Here is a 13,535-nt window from a genome sequence, read left to right as displayed (position 1 = left end):
GATAGTTGACGCTGACGGCACCTTCTCTCTTTTCTCCTCATATCAGATTGACTACAAATCGGACTACAACAGCTGGGTGAAAGGCTGCGGCTGGGTGCCATATGGATCCTTGGATGTAGAGACAGCTAGGAAAGCGTCCGACATCCTCGATGAGGTAACTGCTTCACAGGGTGAAAGTAGAAGTCACTTTAAACCAAGAGTGCCTAGGGCCAGAATGTCAGCATTGTTCAAACAGCCCACGTGCGGAAACAGGAGCGCAGTGAAGTCACGTAACGTGATGTTACGTGACCCCACAGGAATAGCGCGGCTGTTTGCACGGTGTGATTTTAACACACAGTGTGTAAGAATGAGATGCGAGAGACTGGAGTGTAGGAAGTGAGGTGTGAGAGAGTGAGGAATGAGCTATCAGAGAGTTATGTATGAGGGGTGAAAGAAATAATTGATACAGTGAGGTGTGATGGAGTATGTGTTCATGAGGGTGTAAGTGTGTGTGCTAGTGCGTATGTTAGTTACTAGGGGGGCACTAAGCTGTGCCTGGCCCTCGAGCCACAAGTAACTAGTCCTTCCCTGCTACTATACATGCATTTTGCTTGCTCATGATGACTTTCTGTACCCTTTTCATGTACTTATTTCTGAGTTTTCTCATTGTTTTATATTCATTCCGTCAATCCTAACTGTGTGGTGTGGGGTTCAGTACCCCCTTTTGCCCCTTCCTCTGTTGAAACCCCCTAACTCGGCCTAAACACAATTGGCTAAAGTTAGAACAATCAGCTAAGGCATTCCATTGGAACGAATCGGGGTGTTTCTGCTGTTTCCTCCCCAGGGTGCATTATTATGCACCCTTGGCAGTAACGACCTGATATAATAAATCACAGGCAAACAATCCATTAATCTCAAACCCTCAGCATTATATTTTTAACTCAGCCTACTAAAAGTGATTAGTCTTCAAAATGAGTTGCTTTTACATTATTTCACAAAGGCTCCCCCATAGGAGGTCTATTAGAAGGCACAATGGGTGCCATTATAGTCATTTAAATTATAATATAATATATATCTGTTTTTTACCCAATGGCTGCTGTCAGGGCCAAAAATATTTCCATTGGTAGCAACCAATTCTAATCAGGACCACAAATGAATCCCTGTTAAATAAATATAATTCCGTTTTTATACCCTTTTACGGATAGTAAGAATATCGTTCATGTTACTTTTGTTTTTCTTGTACAGAGGAAATACCGCCAACATCCAGATACCATTAAGTTTACTTCCATAGAAGATGATCCTATTGTGGTTCAGTCGAAAATCAACCAGAGGCAGAGGAGTGACGTGAGTTTTATTTCCGCGTTTTTATTATTATCGGAATGGGTTTGATTTACGTTGCCCCAAACAATGTTTTTCTGCATATAGAAAGAGGAAGGATGTCAGATTATTTATTCATAGATTAAATATATAAAGATATTAAATCTACAAAAATATTACAGGTTCCTGCCCAAAAATGTATACTTGAGTATCGGGATCTGACGCTTGTGAGCTTATTCACCATCACCCAACTCTACTAACATATTAGAGACTCAGACACCAAAGCTGTAGAATAAGAACTTGGGGTAGCCTTTCTAATGAAGACAATTTACGACTTTTATCCTTGATAAAATATGTCTTTGTTTGTGTTTTCACCGAACCGCCTCACATAAATGTCTGTTTCCTCCTCCAGATCCTCTATAAAGCAGAAGGAGAGAAAACCATACACAAATATTCCCTGCCAGCAGATATACCGGAATTCATTCAAGCCCGAGTTAACGCCTATAATCTGAGCGACGTAAGGTTTTTATGAATGAAAATCACCATGTTGAGCATTTTTTTTTTTACCAAAGCTCCCAAACTGATGACTTTGTCGTATCGTTTTTCTTTCTTTCAGAATTACTATAAACAAGGACTGGAAGAACTAAAGGCCAAAGGATATGATCTCAGATCGGACGCTATACCCATCAGGGCTGCCAAAGCCGCATTAAAAGCAGCTAGTAATGTAAGACAATCAAATGGAAATTAATAATAAGGCTGCAGAGATGGGCTTTTATTATTTATTTAGTCAGACATATTTAAACTTGGCGATGCTAACGTTGTGAGGATGCAAAGTGAGAACTGTAATGGAGGTCTGTGCTGATCTCCCTTGATTTTGTACCTCCCTAGGCCAGTCATGGGGGAGGACCTACTCAATCGGCCCATGCTCCCCACTGCCCATAAAAAGTGGGGCAGTTATTCCCGCCACCTATGATGCCCTATGGTTTATTGAAACTCTATTTGTTTGTCGCAGGTTCAGTATAAGAAAGATTACGAGCGTCAGAAAGGAAAACTCGTTGGTTTCCGCAGCTTGCAAGACGACCCAAAGCTTGTCCATTACATGCACGTGGCCAAAATCCAATCCGAACGGGAATACAAGAAGGATTATGAGAGGACAAAGACCAAATATAACACTCCACTAGATATGGTCAATGTTGTGGGTGCTAGAAAAGCACAAGACATTGCCAGCGGTATTAATTATAAACAGCCGGTCCATCATTACACATATCTTCCGGACGCAATGAGTGTTGAGTTGTCTAAGAAGATGATGGAGATCCAGAGTGATGTAAGTCAGAGTTCACCCTTCTAGATTGGTGCTCCATGCTACTTTATCTAAACCAACTCTCTTTTCTGTAGAACCTCTATAAATCAGATCTAGGCTGGCTGAAAGGCACCGGGTGGATCCCAATAGGGTCTCTGGATGTTGAGAAAGCCAAAAGGGCAGGAGCAGCTTTGGATGAAAAGAAATACCGTCAGCACCCTGATACCATTAAATTTACCAGCATTGTGGACTCTCCAGTCATGGTCCAAGCTAAGACCAATGCTCTTCAGCTAAGTGATGTAAGTAGATGGAGTCATGCACAGAAAGCGGGACTGCTGATATATAACCCAACAATCTAAGCCGCATTTTTCGTGATAGGGGGTGGAGGTGATTTGGGGTTAGTATTAAGTTAAACGTTTTCGGGAGGCCTTGTGACACCTTTAAGTTCTTGGTGTTCCTTTAAGAGAATCAGCTCTGTATCAAGGTTAACAAAGTATAGCAACTCATTGATTTTGAATATTAAAGGATCAAGTTGCGTAGCCCTGTAAAACGTCCGCTTTCCATTAGAATCACAACCAGGCTCATTTTACTATTAGAAACATAATCACAGAATCAGAAATAAGAATATAAACAGATATAAATACATTATCGCAATCTCATCTTTACTTCATATTCATTATCTTTCTGCAGAGACTTTATAAATCAGCAGGAGAGAAGACTCTCCACAAATACCATCTGACGCCTGACGTTCCTCAGTTCGTCCAAGCCAGGTTTAATGCGGCTAATATCAGTGACGTAAGTCAAATGTTCCTCTACTTGATGTTGAATTTCTCATTTTTGCCATAATTTCCTAAAAGACCCTGATTTGAATTTTAAATACCTATTCACCTCTATCTATTCATGTCTATTATTTGGCAAAGACACAAGACAGCATGATTGCTTCATTATTGTGCAGTATTCCGTACAGTAAGGTTGATGGGACACTGCATAAGTTCATATATAATACAATAAATATATTTGTGACATTTTGTCCCTAAGAAGTATTTTTCTTCATTTGCAGACCAATTACAAACAAGACTGGCTAAAAACTATTGCTAAAGGACATCACGTTCTTGGGGATTCAATACCTATCGTAGCTGCCAAGGCTTCTCGGAATATCGCTAGTGATGTAAGTGTTGCTGGATTTCATGATTCTTCCTTTTTTTCTTTATTACATGTTTTATGTGGATAAGGTAAAATCAGGACAGTTTGTCTTATATTTACGTTTATATGTTATATGTTTATATGTTTCCTTTCATAAAATAATGTTTTTCTAGTACAAGTACAAGGAAGCTTATGAAAAAGCCAGAGGCAAACACGTTGGTTTCAGAAGTCTTCAGGATGACCCCAAACTGGTGCATTTCATGGCTGTGGCTAAGATGCAGTCAGACCGAGAGTACAAGAAAGACTACGAAAAAACCAAGACAAAATATCACACTCCTCTGGACATGTTCAGCATTACGGCTGCCAAAAAGTCTCAAGAAGTGGCCACGAACATCAACTACAAGCATCCAGTCCATCGCTATACATTCTTACCAGATGCAATAAGTGTCGAACGCTCAAAGAACATGATGCAAATCCAGAGCGATGTGAGTCATTTGTTACGGAAATTTTCTGTTGTCCATTTCTCTTTCCGTGTGTATTCCGCGTTCTAACTTGTACATTCTCTTTCAGAATGTCTACAAACAAGATTATAATAATTGGTTTAAAGGCGTTGGTTGGATCCCCCTGGGTTCTTTGACAATGGAGAAGGTTAAGAAAGCCGGCGATGCTTTAAGTGAGAAGAAGTACCGTCAGCCCCCCGACACCCTCAAGTTTACGAGCATCCCCGATTCAATGGATATTGTGCTGGCTCAGAGCAACACCAAACAGAGGAGTGATGTGAGTGACACTTGTATGAGGATGAGCGGAGATACATAGAATGCTGTCCGCTCTAAATGAAATGAATCTTTATTTAAAAGCCTAAATCTGTCCATTTTATTTTATTTTCTTCTCTGTGTTTTTTTTAATTGATTAGTATTTAGTTGTTTTGCTATATCTTGTTTTTCTTCTTTTTTTTTTTTCTACAATAGATATTATAATCTTTTCTTTCTCTTTAACTTTTTAACTTTTTGTCTTTAGATTACTTACAAAGCAGATGGTGAAAAAGTGAAGCATAAATACACCCTGAACCCTGACGATCCTAATTTTATTCAAGCAAAAGTCAATGCCTATAACATTAGCGACGTGAGTATGCTTAGAAATAGAGAAATGTTTCCACCGACAAAGTAATTAACGTTTTATTTGATAATCTGTACAAAATAAATCTGTATTTGAACATATCAGTTATATTTTACAGCAAATCAGTTCAAAGGGATACCCAAAATCAGGGATATGTACACAATGTATGCAAAAATGGCCAAAACGGCATTGCCTAAAACACCTCAAGATCAATAATTGCGTGGTTAAAATGAAGTGATTTTTTTATTATTTTTTGTGTTTCTTGCAGTCTAGCTACAAAGCCGATTGGATTAAACATCTTGCTAAAGGTTACGATCTCAAGCCGGACTCCATATCTGTCAGAGCTGCAAAAGCCTCAAGAAACATTGCAAGCGACGTACGTATAAGTCCTCTAGAGAAAAATCTGTTACTTTGTTTTTGTGTGAAGCTGTAGCAATTGAATTTACAATTATTGTATCTTAGCTATTGATGCTAATAAAAATAATGGTATTAGAAATACGGTAACAAATAGGTAAAAATGATTAATAACGCTAAAAAGAGCAGCCTGCACCACAATAAATAGTAACGAAAGAAAACAAAACTAGGACAAAAATAATTTTTATGATATGCGACATTTCTTTTTATTCCATTCCACAGTACAAGTATAAGGAAGCTTACGAAAAAGACAAAGGCAAACAAGTCGGATTCCGTAGTCTGCATGATGACCCGAAAATGGTTCACTACATGCATGTAGCCAAAATGCAGTCGGATCGTGAATATAAGAAAGATTATGAGAAAGCCAAGACGAAATACCATACGCCTGTCGACATGGTTAGCGTCACTGCGGCTAAGAAAGCCCAAGAAGCATCAACCAATATCAACTACAAGCAACCTCTCCATGGGTATACCATGTTACCTGATGCCATGAGCGTAGAACTCTCCAGAAACAGGATGCAAATCATAAGCGATGTGAGTATTCTATCAATGTGTCCATTATTTATCTTATTGCCATTCTTCTTTCTAAATCAGCAAACGACAAACACCATACGTCTATAGAAATGTACTCATAGGGTATAGAACAATGGAGCTATATTGCTTATCAAGGCGCTTTGGAAAAGTGATATTATGATATCTCATAGTGAAGATTAGGATATCATACATACTGTAAATATGAATTACAATGCTGATTGATTTCTTTTCACATTATGATTTTAAAGAATCTGTACAAATCCGACTTCAACAACTGGCTGAAAGGCGTTGGCTGGGTACCAATCGGCTCTCTGGATGTTGAGAAGGCGAAGAAGGCGAAAGACATCCTTAGCGAGAAGAAATACCGTCAGAGTCCTTCTCAGTGGGAATTTTCTACACCAAGTGATGGGATTGAACAATTGCTTGCAAAAAGTAACGCGCTCATATTAAATAAGGTACGGTAACTTCCAATGTAATTGCCTTTAATTAACCCCGTGCCATGTGCAAGTGGTCAATACCCAATAGTAATGACCTTATCAGCATATGTCCTCTGCTCGTATTATATGGAAAATAAGTATTTTTAGCTCTTGTCCTTGTTACATAAGAATTCTGAATTTTTTTTTTCCAGAGGCTATATACAGATGCCTGGGAGAAAGCAAAGACCAAAATTCACGTCATGCCGGATACTCCTGAAATTGTGCTTTCTAAAGTCAACCAAATGAATATGAGCAATGTAAGTTACTTTCTAGAAAATTCCTATAATTTTATGTGAAAACTCCCATCTGCTCATTCCCCATAAACAGCAAAAACTATAGAAACTTGGCATGCAGATACTCGACGGAATGTTCTATCATCCGCGCGGTCCAGCAAAGATTTGGATGGCTCCAGCGATAAATAGATCTCCTCGATGGCCTGTTCAAAATGGCTGTATTTAATTACATAATTAATAACTGCCAATGAAACACTTGTTTGCAGAGCAACAAAAACATTTTAATAATAACTTTTTTAGTTATTATTTATATACAAAGCAAATAAACAACAAATATCTGCATTTTTTTTAAATTGCATCAAGGTGCGCTGCATTAGTATTAGATATTCCAAAAAAGGTGGTTCTAAATACGGCCATTTTAGGGTTTTGTAGTAAGATAATTCAAAGCTCATATGAGACACCAAAGACACTTTATAGAGGTCTGGCAGTAATGATGAATAGATCAAAAGACACACACATAGCTCCCTTCAATCAGTTGTTCTGATATTTGACTTTAGTGTATAAATATTAAATCTGCTGTTTATATCTTTCTTAGAAACTGTACCGCCAGGCATATGAAGAGGACAAGAAGAAAGGGTATGACTTAAAGCCAGATGCCATATCTATAAAAGCAGCCAAAGCATCAAGAGATATCGCCAGTGATGTAAGTTTCCGTGAATATTAGCATGAAAACAAACAACAAATTAATGCATTTTTCTTCTTTTCTTTTGGATTCATAAGCAAAAACCAGAGGTCAGAGGTCAAACACGCTGTCACCTATTAGTATGTCGATAAACAGTATTGATGCGTACTTGGGTCAAGCCAGAAGTCTTGGAAGTCTTGGCATAGGACTGACTCCTTGAATTTTTTCTTACAGTACAAATACAAGCAGGCCTATGAAAAAACAAGAGGGAAGCATATTGGATTCCGCAGCCTTCAAGACGACCCGAAACTGGTGCACTTCATGCAAGTGGCAAAGATGCAGTCTGACCGCGAGTATCGGAAAACCTATGAAAAATCCAAAACCAAGTTCCACACCCCTGTCGACATGTTCAGTGTTACCGCCGCTAAACAAGCCCAGAATGTGGCCACCAATATTTATTATAAGCAGCCAGTCCATCACTACAGCCTCCTGCCGGACGCTATGCCTCTAGAGCTATCCAGAAACAGAATGCAGATACAGAGTGACGTAAGTGTCCTTCAACAGAGGGAATTTATTTATGCCGCAGAAGTCTTCCGATCTGTCACTTTACCCAAATCCTACAATTTACGGTTCTCTACACTAAATATAGGAGGTAATTGATTATTAGATAGAGGATTCTGTATATGCGGTAAGTCCAGGGGTAAATGTTTTTGTGGTGGAAAGGCCAATGGCATATTAATATCGGATAGATTAGAAAGAGGACCACCAGTGGACCAGAAAGGACCAAAAAAAGTTGCAGCAGAAGAGATGCAGAAGAATAAAAACATAGAGAACAATTCTGAATGCAGATCATTGGAGTCCAGATAGTGTATTTGCTGCATTATCTAGTCATTCCTAAACATATTTAAAAACATGTGACACTAATACCTAATTCACCTTGTGCTTTACTTTGGCCTTCATAAAGTTTGATAGAATTTTCATATTGTTGATTCGATACTTATCTCATATTCATGTTGTTCTATCTTTTTCTTCATGACAGAATCTCTACAAATCAGAGTATAATGAGTGCATGAAAGGTGTTGGATGGATTCCTTATGGATCTCAGGAAGCTGAGAAGAATAGGAAAGCTATGGATATACTCAATGAAAAGAAATACCGTCAGCATCCTGACACCTTAAAGTTTACTAGTATACCAGACTCTATGGAAATGGTTTTGGCAAAAAGTAACGCTCAGATCATGAATAAGGTAAGTGTTTGTATATCAGCAGACATTAGTATGTATCTAGTATGTGGGGTTCTTATTTACATTCTTTAATTCCTTCATAGAACTTGTACAAACAAGCTTGGGAGAAAGACAAGACTACAATCCATGTTATGCCTGATACTCCAGAGGTTCTTTTGGCCAAGTCGAACGCCTTCAACATCAGCGAGGTACGTCATGTAGACCTAGTGAATTGACCCAGATGGGTTAGCTTCCAGTGCTTCACATCATGCTAGAATTCAAATAGATGTTTGGGATTCTCAGTGTGCCCATGGTTGGTGTCCAATATAAGCCCCGCACTCAAGGGACAAGTTCTCTGCTAATTCTAACTTGCAATGACAATTATTTGCAGAAAAATTACAGACAAGCTTTGGAGGAATCAAAGAAGAAAGGATATGACCTCAGGGCTGATGCGATCTCCATCAAAGCTGCGAAGGCTTCCAGAGACATTGCCAGCGATGTGAGTTTAATGAATTCCGTATTCTGCACGTGGTACAACGAGATACTAGTGTGCTCTGCTTACTTTTAAAACAAAGTGAAGTGCATTAACCATGTCTTTGTCGTTAACAGTATAAATACAAGAAAGCATATGAAATGGACAAGGGAAAAATGGTTGGATTCCGAAGCCTGCAAGATGATCCCAAACTCGTTCATTTCATGAACGTGGCAAAGATGCAGTCTGAGCGGGAGTATCACAAAGACTACGAGAAGACCAAAACAAAATATCATACCCCCCTGACAACCTTTAGTGTAATGGCAGCCAAGGATGCCCAAGCAATTGCATCCAACGTGAATTACAAGCATCTGATACATAAATATTTCCTGCTTCCGGATGCAATGCCACTTCAGCTGGCAAAGAATATGAATCAGATACAGAGTGATGTAAGTTTCCGATATGTATATTACATTTTTGAAACTTGTGCTGTATACCAAAACTCTGGGGGTGTTTTTGGTAGAAGCTTTCATTCCGCCATTAACCTAAAAATTCACTATTTAGGTGAATTAAAAACATACAAATAGTAAAAACTATGACTTTGAAAGAAACCTGGTCTTAAAATTATATATTTTAAATCGCCCTGATCTTTAGATCTCTAGATCTGACAAAAATATCATAGGTTTTTGGTTTAATCTCTGTTGTAAAATCCTGAGGGCAGGTCTGAAGCCATTACCCTATATAACTTATCATAGTTAAACTTATACCCTTAAATAACATGCGATTCGGTGTTATACATGTAATTATTGTTTTGTTTTTGAAACTTTTTCCTACAGATTGAATACAAAGTAGACTACAAGACATGGTATAAGGGAATGGGATGGAGTCCCCTGGGCTCTCTGGATGTTGAAAAGTCCAAAAAAGCCACCGAGATAGCAAGTGATTCCAAATACAGACAACACCCGAGCCAATTCCGATTCTCTAAAATGACTGATTCCATGGATTTGGAGCTGGCTAAGCAGAATGCCCAGATTATGAACAAGGTCAGAAGCCTTTAAAAGCTTTAAACCTTATGACTGTATTGGGGTAACACTCTTATATTACACAGTAACACTGTTTTGATTCATATTATAAAACTTATGAAATACAATGAGGAAGAAGTATTGTTGGTATATCAATGAGTTAGTACCACCTGAATGCATTATGTCAAATGCACACTCACACCATACACTAACACACGCACACTCTCTCTCCTCTTCCAGGGGCCGACTGCCCTAGGCTCACCCCAGACACCATGCTCTGACAAACACACTCATTCTTAACAACATACACTAGTACACATGCTAATACACTCTTACTAATACCATACGTGCACACACACACGCTAACACCATGCACTTACCCCAACACACACTTTCACACTTACATCCACACATACTTCATCTCTTTCTTTCTCCTCCCTTTCTCTTCTCCTCCATCTCCTCCTCTCTCCTTTTTTCCTTCTTCTCCTCCCCTCAGTCTCACATCTACTGTGTGATCTCCCGATACTTCTGCAGGGATATGGGCCGCACAGGGCACCTCTGTTACTGTGCCGCTGTTACCAGAATGCACTCACCTTAGTGCGCCCCTGTGTATACCTGATTTGTTTTTGGTGCTATAATATAACGGATTCATTTTTTGTTATATTCAACAGCGCCTATATACTGAGGCCTGGGAGAAGGATAAGACAAAGATCCACGTGATGCCGGACACACCAGAAATTCTACAGGCAAAACAAAACATGATCACTTTTAGCCAGGTATGTGCCAACACTATGAATGGCTTATCTATACTGTACATAGTAAACGTTGCTATAAGCTACCCTGTTTTAAGGCACTAACCCTAAATATTAAAGCATATTACCAATGATATTATAGCCCAAACATGCTACTAATTGCCAGAATGTACCCATACCCCAAAGCATTAAGGAAAAACAGCCAAAAAATCAGCTGACATGAAAATTTTCTGCTGTTCTAATGTTAGCTTCCTTTTTGCCGTTGGCTTGTATCTACATCTTGGTTCCATTCGTACAGACTCTTTTCAAAAATAAAATTGCTGAGTGCTGAAATCCCAGTAAAGAGCCTACGTTTTTTTGTCCATTCGTTTTTATTTTATGTTTTAGAAACAATACAAACTTGGATGGGAGGAAGCAGTTAAAAAAGGCTACGACTTAAGACCCGATGCAATTACAATTAAAGCGGCCAAGGCTTCTAGGGATATTGCAAGTGACGTAAGTATCCTGACCTAGGCCTTTATATTGTAACCTTGAACCCTGATTATTTATTATTCATTTAAATTTAAAAAAAGCATTTTAAAAAAAAAACAACAACATTTTATTCAGTTATATTTATGTGAACATATTAAATACGGTAGTATTTAGTGAACGTTAAGGCAGATGAACTGGATGTGGTTAGTTAGTATTCTAATGAAAGTTACATTTGTATTTCCAAAAATTCTACATTTTACAGCTCACTGCACTTAAGAACATGTATGTAATGATGTTAACAGATTAAAAATGACATCTATTTCGTAGACATGCACCTCATTTGTACATCACGCTATGCTAAAAAGCTGCGATGATAATATGTATTTCTCACAAAATGGAAATTTAGAAATCTAGAAAAAAATGTTTTTTTTTTCTTTGAAAAATACTGATTTTCAACGCATGAAATGCATGAAATCCCCATGTTTGTGGGTTGGATGCATTAAATTTATATATATTTTTATCCTCCTCTAGTATAAGTATAAAGCAGCTTACCGCAAGCAACAAGGCCACCATGTTGGCTTCCGCAGCCTACAGGATGACCCTAAGTCTGTGTGGGCCATGCACGTGGCCAAAATCCAGAGTAACAGAGAGTACAAGAAGGACTACGAGAAATGGAGGACGAAGTATAACACGCCAGTGGACATGCTGGGCTTCCTGCTGGCTAAGAAATGCCAGGCATTAGTCAGTGATATCGATTATAAGCGCATCTTACACAACTGGACTTGCCTGCCTGATCAAACATCATTCGTCCAAGCCCGGAAAGTTTATGAGATACAGAGTGACGTGAGTATTATTAGATACTGACAAAGTCCTAGAAGTGCTGGCAGTCCATAACTCAAGGCTCATGGGAGTTGTAGTTCGTTAGCAGTTGGAAAGTTACAGTTTTCTATCGTTTGGAATGGAAAATGATCAAAAAAAAGTTTGTTTTAAAGTAAATAATCTCAGATTGTTTTATTGTTTCTCTAAAGCAAGTCATTTTCAAATAAATATTCCAAGCAATTTAAAGAATTGGATGGGATAGAAATCTTGTCCAGGAGAAGATTGACTCAGCAATAAATATTTTTCTGAAAAAAAGATCTGTTTTGTGTTTTAGAATGTTTATAAGGCAGATTATAACGAGTTCATGAAAGGTGTGGGGTGGATTCCCTACGGATCCCAAGAAGCTGAAAAGAACAAAAAAGCCATGGACATCCTAAGCGAGAAGAAATACCGCCAGCACCCCGAGACTCTGAAATTTACTAGTATTCCCGACTCTATGGAGCTGGTTCTGGCTAAAAATAATGCTGAAATTATGGACAAGGTTTGTCTTCTTTTATGTTACATAAAACCCACATGTAGCTGGTTTTTGCCTGTTTCTCTTCTTTTTGCACGCCTTGATCACCACAGGTAGAGGGAATTGCTAAAGTGGGAGTTACATGCGTGTCATGGCATATAATGTGGGTTATCAATAAATTCGTAGGTTCAAAGACATTTTCTATGGGTCTTCGTTTGTGTTGTTTTAATGCAATTTTGAATAAGACGTATTTCTTATATCTTTGAACTTCTGATTTCTATTTTGCAGAAACGTTACAGAGAAGCCTGGGAGAAAGATAAGAAGACAATTCACATCATGCCAGATACACCTGACATTCTCCAGGCTAAGCAGAACTTAATAAATACCAGTGACGTAAGTGTTTGCAGTGCCTCGTTATGTACACGTCATATCCTACCAGAAGGCGTTCTTCCAGAAGACATTCAGAAGTTCTTTAGTTTTACATCTGGTTGCCACAAGCTCTCTGATTGGAGCAGAATTGTAGCCAAATGGGTCTTTTCACTAAAAAAGTAGAGTTGTCAGACAAATAAGGGCTAGCTTGACCCAAGTGAAGTTCAACTCTCAAAACTACTCGAGATTTACCAAATCCCCAAGTTGCTTTTATTGTTCAACTTGCTACTTGATACAAATTATGGAATAGAATGTGATTCAAAATGGCCGTAGCAAATATGTGAGTTGGAAATTTTACCCAACTAGGGAAAAGACCCATTTATGTATGAAGTTTCTGAATCTTCTCCATCACAGTACTTTGTAGCTAGGCTTCATTCATGTATTTTACAAAGTCCCATTCTGGGGGAAAAGTGTTATATGCGGAGCAGAAATATTTCACGAAAGAAACAACTCAGCTAAGACATTCTCTTTATAAATATGTCCTATTAGTTGTTTGTGAATATGCTTTTTATAGTTCATGTACTTCACTGCATTGTACTCTGGGAGACCAAGTGTTAAATTCTTATATATAACGCAAACCAAAAGTACATTTTGCTGTAATATGCGACATTTTTGAATCTATAAAAGATGAATTATTTAA

General features: G+C 38.4%; 1 protein-coding gene across 1 annotated transcript in view; it reads left to right on the top strand.

Moving 5' to 3' along the window:
- Positions 1-13,535, top strand: part of LOC149285194 (nebulin-like) — an 85,451-nt gene that overhangs the window by 15,168 nt on the left and 56,748 nt on the right. Inside the window, exons 20-46 of the mRNA XM_089495736.1 lie at positions 47-154; positions 1,225-1,323; positions 1,709-1,813; positions 1,913-2,020; positions 2,309-2,620; positions 2,692-2,895; positions 3,287-3,391; positions 3,657-3,764; positions 3,913-4,224; positions 4,310-4,516; positions 4,757-4,861; positions 5,124-5,231; positions 5,492-5,803; positions 6,052-6,258; positions 6,432-6,536; positions 7,108-7,215; positions 7,429-7,740; positions 8,234-8,440; positions 8,521-8,625; positions 8,808-8,915; positions 9,026-9,337; positions 9,725-9,931; positions 10,582-10,686; positions 11,050-11,157; positions 11,665-11,976; positions 12,287-12,493; positions 12,755-12,859. Coding sequence (XP_089351862.1) covers positions 47-154; positions 1,225-1,323; positions 1,709-1,813; positions 1,913-2,020; positions 2,309-2,620; positions 2,692-2,895; positions 3,287-3,391; positions 3,657-3,764; positions 3,913-4,224; positions 4,310-4,516; positions 4,757-4,861; positions 5,124-5,231; positions 5,492-5,803; positions 6,052-6,258; positions 6,432-6,536; positions 7,108-7,215; positions 7,429-7,740; positions 8,234-8,440; positions 8,521-8,625; positions 8,808-8,915; positions 9,026-9,337; positions 9,725-9,931; positions 10,582-10,686; positions 11,050-11,157; positions 11,665-11,976; positions 12,287-12,493; positions 12,755-12,859 — 4,701 coding nt within the window. The remainder of the gene's footprint in view (positions 1-46; positions 155-1,224; positions 1,324-1,708; positions 1,814-1,912; positions 2,021-2,308; positions 2,621-2,691; positions 2,896-3,286; positions 3,392-3,656; positions 3,765-3,912; positions 4,225-4,309; positions 4,517-4,756; positions 4,862-5,123; positions 5,232-5,491; positions 5,804-6,051; positions 6,259-6,431; positions 6,537-7,107; positions 7,216-7,428; positions 7,741-8,233; positions 8,441-8,520; positions 8,626-8,807; positions 8,916-9,025; positions 9,338-9,724; positions 9,932-10,581; positions 10,687-11,049; positions 11,158-11,664; positions 11,977-12,286; positions 12,494-12,754; positions 12,860-13,535) is intronic.

The sequence above is a fragment of the Sceloporus occidentalis genome, unplaced genomic scaffold (genome assembly GCF_023333645.1).
Source record: "Sceloporus occidentalis isolate IW3139 unplaced genomic scaffold, rSceOcc1.0.p SCAF_83, whole genome shotgun sequence".
Lineage (NCBI taxonomy): Eukaryota > Metazoa > Chordata > Lepidosauria > Squamata > Phrynosomatidae > Sceloporus > Sceloporus occidentalis.
Note: the sequence above shows the minus strand (reverse complement) of the source record. Positions and strands in the feature narration are given on the sequence as shown.